The 15,914-nt window shown below is 38.0% G+C and overlaps 2 protein-coding genes across 8 annotated transcripts in view; one reads left to right on the top strand and one right to left on the bottom strand.

The window, feature by feature from the left end:
* Positions 1 to 15,914, top strand: part of LYRM1 (LYR motif containing 1) — a 28,271-nt gene that overhangs the window by 6,328 nt on the left and 6,029 nt on the right. For 3 of the 7 annotated variants that reach the window (XM_074919654.1, XM_074919648.1, XM_074919653.1), the window contains 3 exons: positions 1,080 to 1,238; positions 2,282 to 2,374; positions 4,026 to 4,200. In XM_074919654.1, the coding sequence (XP_074775755.1) occupies positions 1,080 to 1,238; positions 2,282 to 2,374; positions 4,026 to 4,142 (369 nt within the window). In that variant the 3' untranslated portion in view covers positions 4,143 to 4,200. Of the gene's footprint in view, positions 1 to 1,079; positions 1,239 to 2,281; positions 2,375 to 4,025; positions 4,201 to 8,942; positions 9,009 to 9,497; positions 9,549 to 11,238; positions 11,374 to 15,914 lie in introns of those variants that run through there. The other 4 variants (XM_074919651.1, XM_074919650.1, XM_074919649.1 and 1 more) reach the window with 4 other exon arrangements.
* Positions 8,944 to 15,914, bottom strand: part of DNAH3 (dynein axonemal heavy chain 3) — a 64,083-nt gene continuing 57,112 nt past the window's right edge. The window contains exons 57-61 of the mRNA XM_074919647.1: positions 15,339 to 15,506; positions 13,807 to 13,949; positions 13,027 to 13,231; positions 11,638 to 11,775; positions 8,944 to 11,443 (exon numbers count right to left, since the gene is read on the bottom strand). Coding sequence (XP_074775748.1) covers positions 11,090 to 11,443; positions 11,638 to 11,775; positions 13,027 to 13,231; positions 13,807 to 13,949; positions 15,339 to 15,506 — 1,008 coding nt within the window. The 3' untranslated portion in view covers positions 8,944 to 11,089. The remainder of the gene's footprint in view (positions 11,444 to 11,637; positions 11,776 to 13,026; positions 13,232 to 13,806; positions 13,950 to 15,338; positions 15,507 to 15,914) is intronic.

Raw genomic sequence — 15,914 nt, 5'->3', positions numbered from 1 at the left:
ATTGTTCTCCTGGTCTCAGCTCACAGCTCTGATTTGGGGTAGATTCAGCCACAGTAACTAACTAAAGCGCCAGGTTGGCAGATGGATCCTGAGACAGAAAATGTCCTGTCCCCGACACTTGTTCCACAATGTATCCATATACTTTTCCGTGCTGCGGCATCCCCCTTTGGCCAGTGAGGTACCTGTGACAGCTGCAGTGTCCCCAAAGCAGAAATCATTGTTTCTGTGAATCTAATCCATGTCAGAAGTGGTGTTATTCCAGCAGTGGATTTGTCTCAGAGATATTTGTGGTCTGGCATGAAATAGTGTCACGACTTACATGATAAAATACTCATTTACATAGAATAAGAACAGGATTTCATTCTTCACCTCTAACAAAGACATCACACCTGGAGGCTGATTCAGTGGGCTCAGCAGGTACACAGCTCTGAAAATCAAGACATTCAGGACTTTCCTAAATCCATAGTTAGTCCGCCTCTCCTGCAGTGCTTAGATAAAATAGCTTTCCTCACCTTTTCATCACATCAAACTCCAGCTGAATCATCACTACATACTGTAGTGGTATCACAAATAAGCTTCTCAGCTTCTGAAACCGATACTGATTTTCAGCAATATTGTGGTGGTTTTATCATGTACTCTATTCACAGATTTCAAGATGATTTGCAAAGATAGGGACAGCACTGGTATGACAATTTCACAGGAAGGGGGATGCTCAGAGTTTTGTTGACTTGCCCAATGTCTGTTGCGAAATAGCAGAGAAACACAACCCAGGCATTCTTGTCCCAGGCTTGGGATTCAGCAAAGCACTAAAGCAAGCGCTTAACTTCAAGCAAGAGCTCAAGCTGAATGGAGAAGGGTTTAAGTATCAGTTTAAATACTTTGCTGGACTGGGTCTTCGGCTTTCAACAGCTAATTATTGTTTACAGCTATTTCTGGTTTTTTTCATACAGCTCAGCATATCTTTAGATAGTGGAAATATTTTTAAACTAATTCAGTTGTGTGAATAAAGTACTGCTTGCTGGCCTTTTAGCAACTTAAATGTTCATGCATATGTTTGGGGTTTTGTGTTGCTTTTTTAGATGACACCAGTTACGCGACAAGAAGTTCTCAGCCTTTACCGCAAGATATTCCAAATAGCCAAAAAATGGCAATCGGCATCAGGACAGATAGAAGAAACTATTAAAGAGAAAGAGTACATTAAAAATGAAGCCAGAACATTATTCCGAAAAAACAAAGATGTGAGTGTCCTTACAGTTTTGAATTTCTGAATTATTCTCCTCTTGCTCTTTGCACTGTCTCAGTGATTAGATGCTAAGATATGAATATGAGTTGATTTCCCAAAATTTCATTCACCTTAAATGCTGGTGTATTCGAGTTATAGTTTAAATTTCAACCCTGAAATAGTAATAAGAAAACTCAAACCATTTCAGCTCTTCAGTAACTACTGTAGAAGTCTAAAATGTCTAGAGCTTTCACTAAAAAAATGCCAAGAAAAAAATTAAGTTCCAAAGATATACTGCCTATGTAATTGAAGCAGCTTTTGATCTTTTAGAAAGCTAGCTAAGTGTATCATTACCCATGCAATGGCAAACAGAGCTCAGTAGCTCCTTATACTTCCTTTTTTCTTTTCAAAGCAGCAATTATTAACACTTCTTTTAAAAGAAGCACTTTAATTTTTTTCTTAAGGAAGAAATTTCAAACCCCTTTTGAAAGGGGCGATACAGACTCCGTGGTAATCAGAGGCCCTTCTTGTAATTCAAGATCACAGTTCTTACGTATATCCCATTTTGGTCTGGAATTAAGTTGAAGTAATGCAAAATCAAAAAATGAATTTAAGTCACAATTTACACCACATTTCTGACTTCAAAGGAAGTTTCTGGATAGGATGATAACAGAATGTAGACCAAAAGACCAGGAGTCTTTTCCCTTTCTACTCTAGCTATGTTGCAGGGCAATGAATGGGTGCATGTGGTTTTTTTCATATGTTAGTAGTTTACATGTGTATTGTCTTTTTACAGAGAAAATACCATGTTTGGGTAAAAACCTCCATCTCTAGCCTTAGTTGTGACAGCCTCTGGGCCTTAATATCCAGTGCCATCAAGCCCAGAACTGTTGAGTCAAGGCAAATGTTACCTTTTATGGATGTGAAAAATACAATCATTGTATCCTTGGGACTGCCAAAAAAAGCTAAAGGAGGTCATGTGGCTGTGCATCATTTGCGCTTGAGCTTCCAATTGCTAATTGCTGTACTTGTACAAAACAGTTGTTTGTATGATCTTAGGTAACAGATCCAAAATTGATTAAGCAGTGTATAGAAGAATGTGAGGCAAGAATAGAAATTGGACTTCACTATAACATCCCCTACCCGAGACCTGTGAGTATAAATCTAGTCACAAAGACTTCAGCTATATCCACTTAGCTCTTGCTGGACAATAAAACCTTAAGTTCACATCACTGTCAGCGCACTGAATTTTTAGATAAGCCGGTATATAAATGCTATGCTAAATCAGAGCCAAAGAAGCCAAATGTATATTGAAATGTTGTCCATCTCTCTTATTTCACTGTAAATTGGCTAATTTCTTCTCAAAATAAGGAGTCAAAGCGTAAATGTGGTTGCATGAGCTAAACTCCCAAGGTCTGTGAATATTTAGGCAGTCTTGTCTGACCAATGAATGTAGAAAAATACAGTAATGGAATCAAATCAGTTAATCTTTCCACATCATAAAAGAGAATGAGAGAACAATAATACTTAATTACATCTGCCATAGATACAATAACTTTCATAGCCAAATTACATGTAGCTGTTCTCCTGGTCATAAATCAGGTCTTATAAAGCACTTGCCTATGTTGCTGCTTCTTTTCCCCTGTTCCTAGAGAAAAACATGTCCGAGATTACTGAAATGCTAGAATTTGAAGGAGTGTCTTCTATTGCACCATTCAATATAGTTTCCTCACTGCCCAGTCACTTCTGCCTGTAAAACTTCATGCTGCCTCCCATAGAGACTTCCTGTCTACTTCTGTTGATCAGTTTATATTTTCACATCTGTAGTTTCCTTATCAAGGCAGTCATGGTCAAAATTGAATAGTATCTTCATCAGATGCTTGCCTAGAATATGGTCACTGTTAGCATTGGTTTCACATACAGCTTTTTCTCCAGTATACAGCATAACAATGCACATCTGGCAAACAGTGCTCCTAGAAATGGGCTTGAAATGTATGCTCTGCAGCAGCTTCAAAATCCCAAAGGATCAGTCCTAGATCAGCTCTCTCAGACAAACTGGATGATCATTATTTTTCAGATTCTAGAAATCTCTATTGCTGCAGTCAGTGCTTTTACTACTATTTGCACCTAAACAGCTCTTACAGGATGACAGCCTCAGCAACAATAACATCTGACTGCTAACACCTACATTTTTCAATCACTTAGGGGGGATATAGCTGCATGATTCCCACTAACAGTCTTATGACATATAAAGACTTTGTCAGTCAAAGGAAGAGCCTGTCACCTATTGCTCCTTCTGCTTGTGGAGTCAATGACATTGATTGTGCATTTTAATATGGTATATATAACCATGACAATAAGAAGGCAGTCTTTCAATACATACAGTTAGGGGTTATTTTGTGACTTGCTAGGTAGGTATGAATAAAGCACACTTTGCTTTAAGACATCTACTGAGGAATCTTTAGTGGTTTCTAGGTCTTTCTGCTCTGGAACATTGTCAGCAGTCCTATTTCAACAAGTATTTTATCATTACAGTCTGGTGTCAAGCTACAAAACAAGGTTACTAAAGCATAAAATATATAGGATTTTAATAAACAAAACAGGGCCTGAAAGTTACAAAACTAATCATTTCTCAGCCAGGGCTCCTCCTAGAAATCTAATAACCTGGCTTGAGATGGTACAGTTGCCCTCTCCAAAGTGTGAAGAAATTATTTAAAACTCATTGAAACCTAGTCTGTATAAATGCTGCCTTTTTCTTGTAGCTTCTCAGTTTGCACCTAACTGGTGGGATTTTCTTTTCCAGATCCATCTGCCTCCTATGGGTCTTGCCCATAAACAAGGCCGTACATTGCGACACCAGGAAAAGTTAAGGAAGATTTCTAAGCCAATATACCTGAAATCCCATGATGAAGTTTCATAACCCATCATTTAAGCTGTGGTGTGTAATCACATCATTTAAGCTGCGGACTGCAATCCAGGTGATTTGTGCACACATCTGTGAATTAAACTGTTTTGGTCACTTGCTCACATGTTTCCTGAGGCCAAAAAGCTAATTGATACATTGCATATGATAGATAAGGTTAGTCTGGTATTTATTACATTTCAACCACTGACTCATCAATAAAAGTAACACTTTTCAAGGAGTGAGGTGTGATACAAAGATTAACATCAGGACAAATTACAGCAGGTTTTCAGACTGTTAATCTATAGCAGAGTTCTCTGGTGGTTTGAGGATTATATATGCTCAATTGTGATTCAAGGCAGCAGTGCCTTGTGTAAGGGTCAGCAAAAATCAAGAAAGTCCAGGAGAATCAAGCAGACACAGTGCCTCCAGAGCTTCCTAATGCAAGTGGGAATACAGTGACTGCATCATGCAGCTGCACTCCTTCCTCTCCTCTCCCTGCTCTGCCTGTTGTCCCTGGAGAAACGTTCCAATTTCATAGTATCCTTATGGTGAAGTATTGTTTCTAAACGGACAGTAGCAAAGAGACAGCAGAAATGCCACCACTCCTTTTTCCTTTTTACAAACTACAGAGGAGTGGCTTAGAGCCTCTATGTCAGCTTTTTTTTTTTTCCCCATTCCTTTGGAGAGGGTGTGGATGTGAAATGCAAAGTTTGGAATGCCATTACACAACTTGGAGTAAAACACTCCAGTGTTTTGTTCCTCAGGTTCCCACATACAGACCGACTGAAAACTCTCCCTTCTGGGTATCACTATGGGAGCGAGCTTAAGATTCTTTGGGTGTCTTCACTGTGCATTTTTACATGGTTATAGCTTTTCAACATAATCAGCACCCTGGCTTTCTCAACAATTATTTTAGTGCTAGGTTTTAACTCTTACATTATGGACAGAACCCCAACTTTATTAATAGAGAGTATCTACAACTATCTCTTCTGTCTTTAAAGTTCGAGTGGCATTCTTGTTTTGCAGGTGACTTGTGAATGGAAGTGGAACAAAATTAATTTCTCCCTCACTGGCCACCAATTGTTTTGGCTCCTTTTCAGTCCTCTGATTTTAGGAGGTTGTTTACAAATTCTCTTCAGGAAAGTTAGGGGACCCTTCTGTCCTTCAGGCTAGGAGTACCAATGAGACTAAGCTGTGGACAGGAGCCACACTGTACTGGGAGCACAGCCCACAGCTGCTTTAAGGACAGAGGGCAGAAGCAGCAACCTATTCCAGCCAGAAGTTAATGGTGGCAAAAGAAGCAAATTGGAAAAATGTTGTGTATATTTTTTTCTACTAAAGTGGCCAAACCCAACGAAATCTCATTTTCTGAGTTCTCCAACTCACCCTAAACTCTCCAAGCCCTAATAGATAATGGCAAAGAAATATTCTTACCTACCTTAAAAATAAGATAAAACTGGTCACATGCAGAACAGAATGACAGTTCCTCCCCCAAGCATGTACTTGTAAGAGTGAAAAAAATACAAGTGAATGAGAAAGTACAAGGAAACAATGAGAAGAGCAAGTCAGCATGACAGGTACTGGCTAGCCCAATTTCTCACTGCCCTTTATGGCTCCAGTCCACAAAGGTATCTATTCCCATGTAATTATTTCCTGGGAATGCCTTATGTGGAAGGAACATGTAAAATGTGATTGTTCTGACTGTCAGTGGGAGCTTTGCAAATCTACCGCTACCAGGAAGACACAAAACTCCTTTAGCCTAGGAAAAGGAAGATGGAATAAAGACAGTCAAAAATAACAAGATTATACACAATGCTTAATCCTTCACTGAAAGAAGTCCAAATACAGTCTTTTCCTATCATCATTCTCATTCACCAGTGTAGAGATGTGTCAGCTGAGCCAAACCAAAATGTGCAGAGACAAGGGTTTTGAATGGAAGCTTAGGCTCATTCTTTGTCACTAAACTATCATTTGAATCTTTTTAATTGTTAAAATTCATGTGGCTAGTGGAGGTGCTGATGCTGTGACTCATCAGGTGAATAAACAGCTATGTAAATGAGCAGTCTAAATTTACTGTCTGTATTATAGTCGCAACTCTTTCCTGAGCATATACTGTAAGATATAGATTATTTCAAAAGAACATCCCTAAAATTGCAGAATATTTACACCAAATAGCAATAACAGTATGAGTTTGTTTCTGAAGGAAAATATAAATAAGCAATTTGAAAAATGTTCAAGTAACCTTAAGGTACTCAAGTGAGTATCCACTTGCTTAACTGAAAAGCCAGTAAATTGAACTGCAATGACAGCCTCATATTATTTGGGATGCTTTAAAATGCTAGTTAGACCATTAATTTTTCAAAATGTTTGAGAGATTATTAACTAGTGCCTGCCTGATCTTCACTACTTTCCAGCACCAGAATGCAAAGACTGAAATTTGCTGAAACCTCAGGCTGTTCAGCTAAAGGAAGGATTAGATCGGCTCTTTTGTCAACTCTGGAGAGCAAAACCCTTCTTTCACAGCTTAAGTTAAACTCTGTATGGAAAAGAGAATCTGTCTTAAATAGAGTCCTTTGGGTTTGGAGGTCAAACTGGCAAACTACCATTTTAAGGGAGTTCCATTAAAAAAAAGTTTAATCTGCAGCTCAGTCCAGTGGTAGGCAGACATCTCAACTGGTACACATTGTACTAAATTCCAAGGACTGTATAACTTCTGTCAAGAAGTATCCCAACAATGGTGCAATAGGTCATTCTTACACATTAATTTTACTTGCAAAAAGATGTTGTCCTAAACTGCCTCAGAGTTCTCAAAAGTTTGTAATGCACTGGATTCAACCAGTGTATGCTCTGTCCTTACGTCCTTAACTCTCTTACTCCCCTTCCAGTAAATACTCTCTTTCCAATTTATCACACTAATCAGGAGATGCTTTAGAATAATTTAGAATAAAAATATAACATTAACTTTGTATTCTTGAGAAATAAAAATCCTGAGTCAATTGCATGAACTTTCCTCCAAGCTAACCAGTAAGCAATGCAGCAGTAATTTGTTGACACGATATCTGGCCTTGAATATAAAAATAACATCTCTCTGGAAATTCTGTCCCTAATTCCATCATTAGTAAGGTTGTAATTTATGAAGCTATGCTCTTATGAAAACAAATTTAACACTAACATTAGCAAGCACACAATCATTTAAGAAGATGGAGTCAGCACCTGCTTACTGAACATATGCCTCAGTGTTGTCTAGGGGTGAGGAAACGCTCACTAAGTTGAAGCAATGACCCAATCTATTCCAAGGGAAGTATTGCAGAACTGAAACAGGTTATCTGATCTATCTTCCTACTAATACAAGTTTGTTCTTGTAATACTTTTTAGATTTGGAGGAAATAAGGCAACCTGGACCTCTTGGGGTCCCACTCTGTATCCATCAGAAATGAGATCAGTAACATCCATCTTTTATCCACAGACAGAAAGGTCACTTATTTGATCATACTTATAAATTAATTTTCAGTAATGCTAATTACAGGAAAGACTGGCACCTTTCACTAATTTTTCTAATGCTATTAGGCAAAACATTCTAGCTTATAGGAACTCATAAGTAGAAGAATTCAGGGCCTTTGTCTTGTCTTTTGCTTTTTCATTGTATAATTTTCTCTTTAACAGCCCAACAGTGTTAAAGTCAGAGATAGTACTTTCTGTTTCCGAAATGGATTTTTGTACAGATGAGCTATGAGAAAGGTTTCCATCTCCTAAGAAAATATACTAACTCTATCTGTCTTACAGCATCCCTAGCTGAAAAATCTGTCTGCTGTTCTGAAGGAGAAAATATCTCTTGCTGTGTAGTGTCTGTGTACTGCATCTGTTTTCCATCTGCTCTGAGTTATGAGCAAGGCTGTGAATCTATGATTTGTAGTAATTACAGGTGGTTTTTATGGTTTGTTTAATGAGAGCTTCTAATTAAGAAATGGAAACACTAAATCTGTAAAGCCAAGAATTCTAATATTACTATTACTAGGTACTTCATTTGTTAAAAAAATGTTTCACACTTTTATCATGTCCAACTAACAGCTGAGTTGCCTTTTATTTTTAATGCATCTCAGCCAAGACAGGTTGTGAATTCTAATGTTTAGCCAGCTTATCATTCTTCAGGAAGGTCTAGAGAATGCTCAGGAAATAAGGTTGGGAAGCTCATTTCAAAGAACCACAGAAAAATACCTCTAAGACAGATATCCCCCAACAGTAAATTCCATTACTTTAATAGTAAGGACAGTCCAAGAAATCACATACTTCAGCAATCCTCACCTAAAGCAACTCAGCCATGCCTGATCCTTGGTGAAGGGGCAAGCAACAGATGCATGAACCCTCATTTATAGACTCTTACCTATATATTTTGGTCACATCTACAAAACCTTGAAATACATCTTTAATTATATTGTAAGAAATACCTTCATCTCAAATTTAAACATTAACACAGAAGAAGCATTTAGAAAATCAACACAGTAACAAGGACATTGCACACAATGTAGTAGCAAAGCCACTATATATTCACAACCACAACTGTGTCGTTTAATAAACTATCCGTTAGTGTTTGTTGACAAAAAGATTATGTTGATTAACAAGTAAGATATGGCAAGCTATTCCACAGTATTTTCCACAGTTTAAAAGTAATCTGTCTCCATAAAATGTAATTTAGCTAGTGTATCTGGCTTTTAATTTAAAATGGCTTAATCTAGAGGACTATGTTTGCAAGACTAGCATTATCTGAAAAAGGATGAAGAAACTCAATCCTCAAATTTCAACTTCTCTTCCTTTTAGTGTTTTAAGAAGGATTACTCTATCACTGCCCCAGCTTCTGTTTCAGCAGTGCCTCAGCAGTGACAGGTAAGCTGTCACCGGTCACTTGCATGCATAAGCTCAAATCTAAATAGAAGGATCCTTTTGAGAGCAGCGACTGAACTGATCAATCCATAGGGCAGACCTAACAGCCAGGCCCAGCCTCTCTGGCCTGCGTGAAAAGCACCTGTAAGAGGGGGCTTGTGGCTGGTTTGTTATCTTTGATGCCACAGTGACTTATTCAGTGATCTGAATGGTTGATGTGATAGCAACAATTAGATGCAGCCATTCAAAAATATGGTAATTACCACAACGGTGTTTTTTTTAAATATGTAGTAAATGTCAGTTAATTATAATGATATGAAAAGTATAAAGTATCTGTGTTCCTCTTAAGAGGCTTAAGAAGACAATTTTTATAAAGGACCAATTTTAATTAATCTTTATTATAGATCTTCTGAAACACAAGTCTCAAAAAATATTGTCAATTTGGATGACTGTGCTGTAACATTCATAAAAAACGTTTTATTTTTGCTATAGGTGCCAAATGCCATTTAGTCTGAATTCTTTAAGAGTAGTTTCTTCTTATCAGTAAGTTGAAACACCTGCACATCTCTGTCCCTTTTATTGAAAGTAACCTTAAGTGTCCCGGCCTGACATCTTTGCCCTAGTCACCACTAATAATGATGCACCAAATGCCTGCGTACTGTTAATGAGGCATCAAACATGGTACATATGTACATGAAGATACTGTACTAATTACCTGTGTATATCTTTGTCCAGAGCAGCACTGTACAACATACCTTAACACTTCTTGCTTACCTGTATGTTACCATTCTTAAAAGTTATTATTTGATGAGTATCTGTCTAAAACAAACCAGTGGTTAATAAAACAATAATGAATGCTGTTTTCACCTGTAACAGCTAAGCACAACACAACAGATGCATTCCTATGACAAGAACCATATATTTTAATGAGTTGTAGAAGCGTCACTTAATGATTGTAGCAGGATACTGGGAACTGCTGAATTATAGCTGCATCTCTGACTTTGTGAGGCCTCAAGCAAGTCATTAAAATGCTGCAATTTGGGCAATGAAAAAAAAAATACAAGACCCCAAATTAGTGGATGTTTATGCAGTGGGGTTTTTTTTAAATGTTTGCCTTGATCTTTGTGCTTCTGGTGTACTGTGTACACAAGAAGTCTAATGATGCATCATTAGTACCTTCTTGTCATGCTGTGGGGATTAGTTAATGACTGCACAGCTCTTTGAAGATGTTCAGGCTATTTTATTTTTAATTAATGTTTGCAAGCTACTTTGAGCTTCTCCGATGAAAGGGCTTAAATAACTACAAAATTTCAGTGGTTATTACTCCAGCATGTAAAAGGGCAAGATGAGGAAGTAAAATGAGACTATGGTAGAAAGGGAACAGTTCCATTTATCAGTCACCTGGGATATGTAGGTAAATAATACCAGAATTTAAAAAGTTTCAAAATTATGCGACAATCATGCTGCTCTGTGAAACGGCAGGTTCTCAATGCATGTGCTGTCTAGAAGTTTTCCATAGAAATTCTGAGGCACATCTTGAAGGACTGTCAGCTACTATAGGTTTATAATACAGCTCTAGCAGTTCATTCTAGCTGAGGATTGGTTTTACATGTTAACAACAACTGTACTCCTGGGACACAGAGATAGTAGGCAAATCCACAGAGTCTTATTTGTAAGAGTTGTGGATTAGATTCCCGTTAGAATCAGATGCAAAACTCTTTGGTCCCAATTTTATTTTAACAACAACAACAACAAAAAAAGCTCTATGATAGCAGCTAGGTAGTAGTATTAGGATTTCACAAGATTTGTAGTGATGTGTATGGCACACAGTCTGATGGGAGGGAGTTCTGTTCATTCTGATCTATTGCAAGATAAAGCTCAGGCCTTTGAAATAAGTTTCTGTTTGTAGTGTTCTATTTTCACTCACTCTTGCTCAGTGGCTGATAATGGCTAAAAACCAAAGGAATTTAGGAGCTGCTTTGAAGTCAGCAGGAAATCCCAATATTAAAAAAAAATTAATAAATCAGCCATTGGGGAGTAAAGCACACCTTTTAATAACAAAATGTATTTTGACTTGCATACTCTCAGTCATCTAACTGGCATAGTGCTGCCACACCTCGATTTATCCAGTGTTTCTGGGGCTTGTCTGAAGGGAGTTCAATTGAGAGAACATAGTTGGTTGAGTGGCCAGTAGTGGATAAGACACCTCTTCTTGCACTTGTTTTGTATACAGGGCATGAATAGATGTTCATATGAAGAAATGTGGAACTTTCTCCAGGTTTCAGCCAAATTATGGGCAAAGAATCATAGAGGATTTTTGGAAGTGATTCTCCAATTACCAAGGATTCTCTATCCCATCGTGCACCTTCCAAAAAAAGGCCTCGCACATAAGCCCCGTCTTCTGGCATTTTCTCCATCGTGTGCTCCTGTTTCATCACCTAGAATGATTAAACCATTGCTTGATTTTTATTTTATTTCTAATTTTATCTAGAGTATATTAAAACCGATAAGTGATAGTCTGAAATTGCTCCTTTAAATGAAGTTTCTCTTAATTTGAAAATTCTATTCCTTGCTGCCCCAGAACATGTTTCAAGCTGTTCAAGAAAACCAAAATTCCTCTGCATTTTCTTACCTCAAATTCAAATCCAATATGGTCAATTGGAATGGTGTATTTTCTGGCATAGTTTTGTAAAACACCAGTCAAAAAAGACTGAGTGAAGAAGAATCCTGAGAGCCAAAAGACTGTGGGTGGCCCACTGATGACCCAATCCTGAATATGGAGAGAAAAAACAAACGTAAAAAAAATACACTTGTGGCTTCACTGTGCCAATTCACCAGAAAAGGGATGTCTTTTCAGATACAAACAGCACAATGACATCTAAACCTTGTTGGGATTGTTTTTATACTACCATTAGTTCTATGTTTTTCAGGGACAACAAATCACAGAAGTCAGTTATTTATGATGACAACAAAAATAGTCACTCATTCTGAAACCACTATAAGTGCTACAGAGAAAGAAATTTCAGAAAGTAGCATAAGCATATTTTGGTAAGTCTAGATACTAGTCAGAAAAAAAAAAAAAGAAAAATTATTGAACACTTATCAACCCTTTTTTACAGTCTTGTAAACACCAATCTCCTAACATGAAAAAAGGCCAAATTTTCTTACATAGTAGCTTCACTGATCACTGTGAGGACATTCACTGCAGCCAACACATCAGATCCTAGTAGAGGAAATCATTCCAGTACAAAGATGCCAGACAAGGAGATCTCAGGCCAGTATCTTTGTTGGATATCACAAAGGCAATAGGAAAACAGGGCAAGGGCAGAACGTCCCCACACTAAGCCATTTGGAGTCAAAAGAAGCCCATATGGTCCTCTGATCCAGCAAACAGTAAACTCTGCTGCTGAAACAAATCTTTCAGACACTTTTTTCTAGCTTTCTACTCCCCTGACTTGTACAGGGTTCCACTAGATCTCAGTACTTCAGCTCTTTAAAGTACATCTGAAATTTTAAGTAATTTAAAGAGAGCATTAAGAATGCAAGGGAAATAATGGAAGGGTGAGTAAAGATTAAAATAGCTTGTTCAAAAAGCATGTGGAAATGGTGTCATTTTTTATTAAACTTGAAAGACATTTACAGTCACATATATAAAAATTTAATAGTGCCTGTTATAGACTGTTTCTAAAGCATTCTCACACCTGGTTCAGTTTGAGCAGGGAAGTCATTAAGATATCAATGCAAAGTAAAATGCGTCTTCTAGAAATAGAAAAATGGAAACTACCAAGCACAGCACTGGATTCGCACCAAAGGACTGTACTCCCAACTCCCGTTGCTGAGCAATTGCCCAGCTAATTCCAGTGCTGTTGATGCAGTGTGTATTTGGTCAAGAGTATGTGCAAGTAGTTCACAGTCTAGAGCTATAAGGGTACTGCTGAGTGAGGGCAGCACTGATACATGTTTTACTCATTCAGCTTTCAAGCAGCAAGTCCTTAGACCTGTCAGTCTGAGTTTAGCATACCTGGAAGAAGACCAAACGACAGAGGAGGTCAGACACATAACTTCCCAGTGGCTTTAGTGATGGATAGGATTTGGCAGCCCACATAGATGGTACTTTTCCCATTAGCATGCTATTGAAAACATCTTCAAGTTCAGATGACATCAACACTTGGCCTTTAATGGCTTTGCCTAAATTAATGAGGCTGCTCCGAACAACTTCTGTAAGCCTTCAGATAAAACAAAGAAATTGTCATCTCATTATTTACTTCTTACTATCTGGCTAAAGACGTCTGAATCCAGCTTGAATGAAGGGCCAGTCAAAGCTGGTAAATGTCCTGTCAGAAATTGGTTATCTGTAACCTGTAGTAACCTGTAGTTATCAAAAACTCTTACTTTACTTTGGAAAAACAAAGAAAAAACACAGAGAAATGAAAGACAGTGAAAATTCCCATTCTTTGGGTTCCATTCCCATTCTTTGGGAACCCTAATTAACATAGTGTATTGTGAATATTGGGGCCTGGGTATGATGTAAAAACAATAAAGTAGGCTGCCCTACCTCAACACAACAAACTCAAATCTGATTTAAGTTCATACTCCAAAAATATAGGTACTGTTTCTATATTCAGACAGTCAGCTGCAGCTTTCAAGTCTTTTTAAAAGGTTCATCCAAAGCAGACTCTATCACATTAGGAACAATATATTGTTAAAGGCTTATAATTGTTGAAGGCTTGTGAGTGACTCGCACTGATGAACGCAAGCATATTCCAGTATTACTGGTCCTACACAAAACACTGAGACATACCTGTTAAATCGAATTAGTTCTTGCTTAAGAACTGTATTCATGGACTCTTCATAAAGTACTGGGTATACCTTCATAACCTCTTTAACATCAAAGCCACTTGGTAATTTGGATAGGATGTCCTGCGCCAAATCTTCAACAGTTTCCTGAAATCACAGGTTTGCAGTGAGTGAGGAATTTCCCTTTTTTTCATCTATTTTTATTCAATAAATTCCATAAACCACTATAGATTTTATATTTTCTCTGTATAACAACATATCTATTTCAGTCCATTTTCCTAAAGAAATAGTGCTTACATGCTCTTACTCTCTTTGTGCATCATTCTGTCTGTCTCTGCATGTGCCTGCTTGCTTCTTTTCCCTTCTCAAAAATTTTAAATTTGTTAGTAATTGCAGTATAATTTGCAAAAGGGTTTAGGCAACTTCTAAGGAAACATCAGCAGGATAGACAAGCATCATCCTACTACAGCCACAATGAAGGAAAAGACAAAGTATGCAGCATGGGGGAAATGACAGGAAGGCCATATGGATACTCCAGCCATGAGAGCAGCTTTACTTACAGCATATTAGACATCAGAGAATACGATCACTAGACAACCCCACAGGAAATGAGGCTCCATCAGTTCCACTTTTCATGTGTATTAAAATACAGGATGTCAGATCTGAAGGCTTTGAAATGTCATTTATCTATGTCTCAAAGGGGCATGGATTTGGCCTGAGTAAACTGAGCTGCCAGGACAGGATGGAAGGAAAATTCCCAGCAGCTTCACAACCAGGTCCCATGGAAGGGTAGATGACAGGTCCGTGTTCAAGTGATTCCATTCTGCCAAACTGCCCCCTTTCTTTGTGCCACATAGTTACATGTTTGGGACTGTAGACACTGAAGCAAAAAATCGTAACTCAAACCCCAAGAATTCAATGAGTAATCACAGACTGGAAGTGCCATTATAGCACAGACTTCACCAAGAAGACAACTTTTGCCTCTGTTGGGTTTATATTGCTTGCCTGATGGCTGAATGAGTTGATAAAATTTCCTGGCACTCTGGAGTCTGTCCCCTAGTGAGAATGGCAGGGATGGTCATACAACCACTGCTGGATGAAATCAGGCCACTGCATGAACCTGTAGACTGCAATTAAACGTCACACTTTCAAACTGCCTAGAGATGGATGTGATTCAAGGTGCATTACCAACTGTGATTGTTAACTGTGCTCTAACTACAATTCATGACTGAAGTGAAACACTTCACTGTTACTTTAAAACACAAATTATGAAAGAAACACTCAAAATGCATGTTCTACTCAGCCACGTGGGACTGTGTGGTATTAACCTATTTGAATTCAAAGTCATTAGGGTATCTTCCATCTTTAAAGGTTCTTCTATGCCAAATCTGTCTGCTTCTCTATAGGGACATTCATTCACATCTATTCCAAATGTCACAGTCACATGATGAGAGGCCTTGGGTTACTCTGAGACCTAGGGTATGACAGGAAAGGGCACTTTTCCAGAGTGCAAGTTGATCTTTCTTCCCCAGCTACCTGAGGGGATTTGCCACCTCCCCCTGCTTCTCTAGGCAAAGTCAGGAGCACTCCATGGAAAAGCTGGTTAGTCTCCTGGTTATCCTTGCTGATGTCTGCATTTTCATGAAGTCCAAACACTTCAGGGTGTGTTGTAATAGGTAAACTTCGTATGTATTCAATGTAAGACTGTAAAAGAAACATTTAGATACCAAAAAATCGTGCAAAGATTTACATTAACTATATTCATAAATGATCAGTTAACCCAACTTGGACAGAACCTTTCCATTTACAATCAAACACATTAGTTCCCTGTTAAATTCATCCAGGAACTGAATAGTCCACAGAGATAAATATCAAAGTTTTGAATGATACAGAGACTTGGTGAGGAGTTGTTCTTACCACCCTCATCTAAGTAGCAAGAGAAAGGAAGAAGAAGGAATATACATTAGAAATATTTAAGGAGAACTGGTAGGAGTCAGAGAAGAGGGTAGGATGCTGTATGTATCACCCTTACAACTGCAGGCTACACAGACAGGTGGAATTTGAGCTCATTCTTTATCTCTGCAGTTGTTAGAAGGGAAAATTGAGAATATA

The sequence above is a fragment of the Athene noctua genome, chromosome 15 (genome assembly GCF_965140245.1).
Source record: "Athene noctua chromosome 15, bAthNoc1.hap1.1, whole genome shotgun sequence".
Classification (NCBI taxonomy): Eukaryota; Metazoa; Chordata; class Aves; order Strigiformes; family Strigidae; genus Athene; species Athene noctua.
The sequence above is the reverse complement of the archived record's forward strand: the minus strand, read 5'-3'. Positions and strand labels throughout refer to the sequence as shown.